The sequence below is a fragment of the Cryptomeria japonica genome, chromosome 10, assembly GCF_030272615.1.
Source record: "Cryptomeria japonica chromosome 10, Sugi_1.0, whole genome shotgun sequence".
Lineage (NCBI taxonomy): Eukaryota > Viridiplantae > Streptophyta > Pinopsida > Cupressales > Cupressaceae > Cryptomeria > Cryptomeria japonica.
The window spans coordinates 700,919,959-700,923,569 of record NC_081414.1 but is presented as its reverse complement, the minus strand read 5'-3'; the positions used below and the strand labels follow the sequence as shown (position 1 = coordinate 700,923,569).

General features: G+C 30.7%; 1 protein-coding gene across 1 annotated transcript; it reads right to left on the bottom strand.

The window, feature by feature from the left end:
* Positions 1–2,159: 2,159 nt before the first annotated feature.
* Positions 2,160–2,747, bottom strand: LOC131039884 (ethylene-responsive transcription factor ERF039-like). Its single transcript, XM_057972735.2, has one exon. It carries the CDS (start codon positions 2,745–2,747, stop codon positions 2,160–2,162), a length of 588 nt encoding a protein of 195 aa, XP_057828718.2.
* Between the last annotated feature and the right edge of the window lie 864 nt (positions 2,748–3,611).

Below are 3,611 nucleotides of genomic sequence, written 5' to 3'. Positions count from 1 at the left end.
CAAAGTGAAAATAGTTTAATGGTAATAGTTCCCCAAAATAAGTTGCAATATAATATTAATGGTGAATGTGATTCACATTTTCATGTTTTTTATAAACTTTAGGTGATTATGGTCTAACAAAGCACCATTTTGTAATGAAAAATATTGTAATTTATAATTTTTATAAACTACTACTTTAGTGATTTAAATAGAACAAAATTATTTTTTATTAAATTTCCTAATATATCTCTTCTTATATCTTGTCCAATTTATACATCGAAAGGAAAAAAAAAAAAAAAAAAAAAAAAAAAAAAAAACCACTAAAAAGTCATGGCTCATATACTACTAAACTACCATGTTGAAAATTTTGGGAACTTTTAAGAGAAGAGTTGGTCTTTAATCTCTTGCACCATGACCTATGTTGATTAACTAATTGGGATTATGGAGAGCATTTTTGAAAAGCATCTTTAACCCCTTTTTAGCCTTTCGTAATATTGGCATATCACTTATTAACTCATTAGTGACCACCAAAATAGAGGGAGATACACCCTTTATTATCTTACACATTTTGAAGACATGTAATCTCTAAATAGGATCTTAAAATTTGCATGCATGGTTTTGAACCCATGGATTTTTAAATCAATCAAGTTGTTTCTTATAAGCCTTGTGACTATACAACACGCATATTTAAATAAATAAATAAAATAAAATAAAAATTTATAGTCCGTACAAAAGATTTGTAATTGATTCATGCTTTTTAGAGAAGAACAAGCATGGGCCGGAGCTTATTAATTATAAACAATATTTTTTTAATACAATTAGTGGTGTGTTTTTTCCAACATATTTAATTGACCAAAAAGAAGATATGTGATTGTAAGTGTGACTTTGTGTTACAATTTTTTCTATAATTATGTTAGCATTTATTTTATTTAATTTATTATAAATTATTATTTTCTTTTTACAAATGATTAAATTATGGTCTTAATTAAGGAACTCACTTTTTAAGTATTATAACATTCTTGTTGGAGTAAAATATATGGTATATATAGAAATTAGACTATGAGACTAGAACTCAACACTAAATAGTTTTGAATTCGTTTCCACAACAAAACATTGATTTGTAGCCCACAGTAAGGAGCCCAATACTTAATGACTTTGTGTTGTACCAAGGCAAGTAAATAATGTAAGCTACATACTCAATCATATAGGTACCAAAATTTGAGATTAGACTTTAGAATCAAATACTTTTGAATTTGAGTCCAAACCAAAAGAAAAAATTAGAGTCCTGATTGGGAGCTCAATTTTTGAAGACTTTGTACTGTAAACATGAGAGTGATGTATGCAAAGTGTGCATAAAAGTCATTTTTTGTGACACTGATGATTTAAGAGGGAAGAATAGAGTCAACTAAAAACAAAGAGTTTTAAATAATTTCTTTATTTGACTATTATATCATTTAGAATAATAATGAAATGAATATTATTGACGAATGAAAATTTAAGATACTTTGATACTTTTCTTTGCTCTCTTCAATGATTTGTATCATACTATAAAATATTCTTTTTGTATATAATTAATGAGGTAGTATATAACCTCATCCAACAAATTTTAATTGTCAAATAATGACTAAAAGTAATAGTCTATTATGAACTTTTGAAAATTTCTAATTAATCTATTTTTTCTTATTTGATGATGTACTTATTTTCTTGTTTCTCTCAAAAAGTAAAGTCTCAACTATAATATATGCCTTTAGTCCAGAGGCAGCAGGGAATAATGTGGATTTCCACAGATCCCACAAAGTAGTGGCTAAAGTCACTAGTTTACCACTTCAATTATATACATCTACAAATGCCTAGATTGACATTCATGTGAACTGTAATATGAAAATTAATGTGCTTTTTGGCTCAGAAGGTTACTGATACACAAATTCTTTCACCACGATTGGAGACCTTAAAAACCCTTGCAACTAATGCGTACAAGAAGAGACTTAAACTCGTGCTAGTGAATAGTTGGTTTTTTTTACGAAAGTTCAATTTTATATTCTTTTAGAAACAATACTTTTAAAACATTAGATTTCCACAGTCTATAATGATAGATATGTTGTGCTTCTGAATTTAACTGTCTGAGTTTTGTTTTGTTTTAAACATCAGAAGCACAGCATATCTAACATTACCTTGCTAGTCTAAGTGAAATCCCAAAGAGATATGAACTGGTCATCTCGATCATCTTCTCCAGTGATTGGATTATCAGAGACAAGAGAAGATCCGATCAGCACTCCATCTGCAATGTTCATCAGCATGCTTGGCCAATCTAGCCATGAATCCACCATCACATTCTCTTCCTTTTCAGTTACTGCTATATCAGTCGATTCAGAATGATTTTGTGGAAACACCTCTGCGTCAAGAAAATCATTGTTATTATCATCACTATTGGTGTTGTAATTCACTGGTTGTTGAGAATAAGAGTATGCAGCTTCGACTGCAGCCGCCTGAATGTCTTCTGCAGAGGAAGTTGCAGGGCAAGGAAGCGAATGAATTAAGTCAGGGAAATTGAATTTAGCTGAGTGTCCTCTTAAGGCAAATGCAGCTGCATCATGAGCACGAGCTGCCATCTCCGGTGTGGGGAACGATCCTAGCCATATCCTCTTCTCCTTCCTTGGCTCTCTGATTTCTGATACCCATAGTCCCCACTTCCTCTTTCTCACACCTATATACCTACCATGCTTTCTTCCCCTCCTACTTACATTTACACTACTACCCTCCTTCCCCATTAATGATTGCAAGAGCTTATACAGTACAAACACTATTAAGCTTCGGTTCCTTGTCTCATCGACTCAAAACAAAATACCACTAAAAGTCGATACTAGGTACGGTCTTATAGATGAAACAGAATCATAGGTAACTGGATACGGTCTTTACGCTATTCTTTCACCTAGCTACACGTTAACAACCGAATCATAAGTCAGAGAGAGATTCGATTCTAAACCTTAACTTCCTCTCTGGACCTCATTAATATGAATATATTGATAAATTTAACATATGTATTGAATTATAAATAGCTTGAACTATATTGGTTAGACTTTACTGAAACATCAAACAGTTTAACAATAGCATATCTGTTGGCCTTTCGCCCTCATTGGTGACATTTTTCCCTTTTTAATTTTTATGGTTGATCTGTCTTCCCAACAATGACAAAGCATACAAGCCCACCATAATTGGATCACCTTCTCAGCCAATAAACAAAATAATTTCTTTTTCTATTAATATAGCAAAGGAGTATTTTAAGATTATTTGAATGGCTGACTGATCAAAACAATTAATATACTTCACTGAGCATCAAAGAATCAAAGAGTGTCATAGGTTTTTTAATCAAGAATCAATTGATCACATTGTAAGACTAGTCTAAGAAGTCAATTTTGAATCTAGAATTATAATGATTTGATTCTAAACATTTTATTTTTATAATGATTTGATTCTAAACATTTTATTATTTTGATTCCTAAGATTATTTAGTTCTTTAAGATTTTATTATTTTTTATTCCTAAGACTATAGTGATTTGTTTGTAAATGTTCTTTTGGAAAGGAACAAAACCCCTTTCACATAAATGAGAGTCAATTAAATAATCGTTGCAATC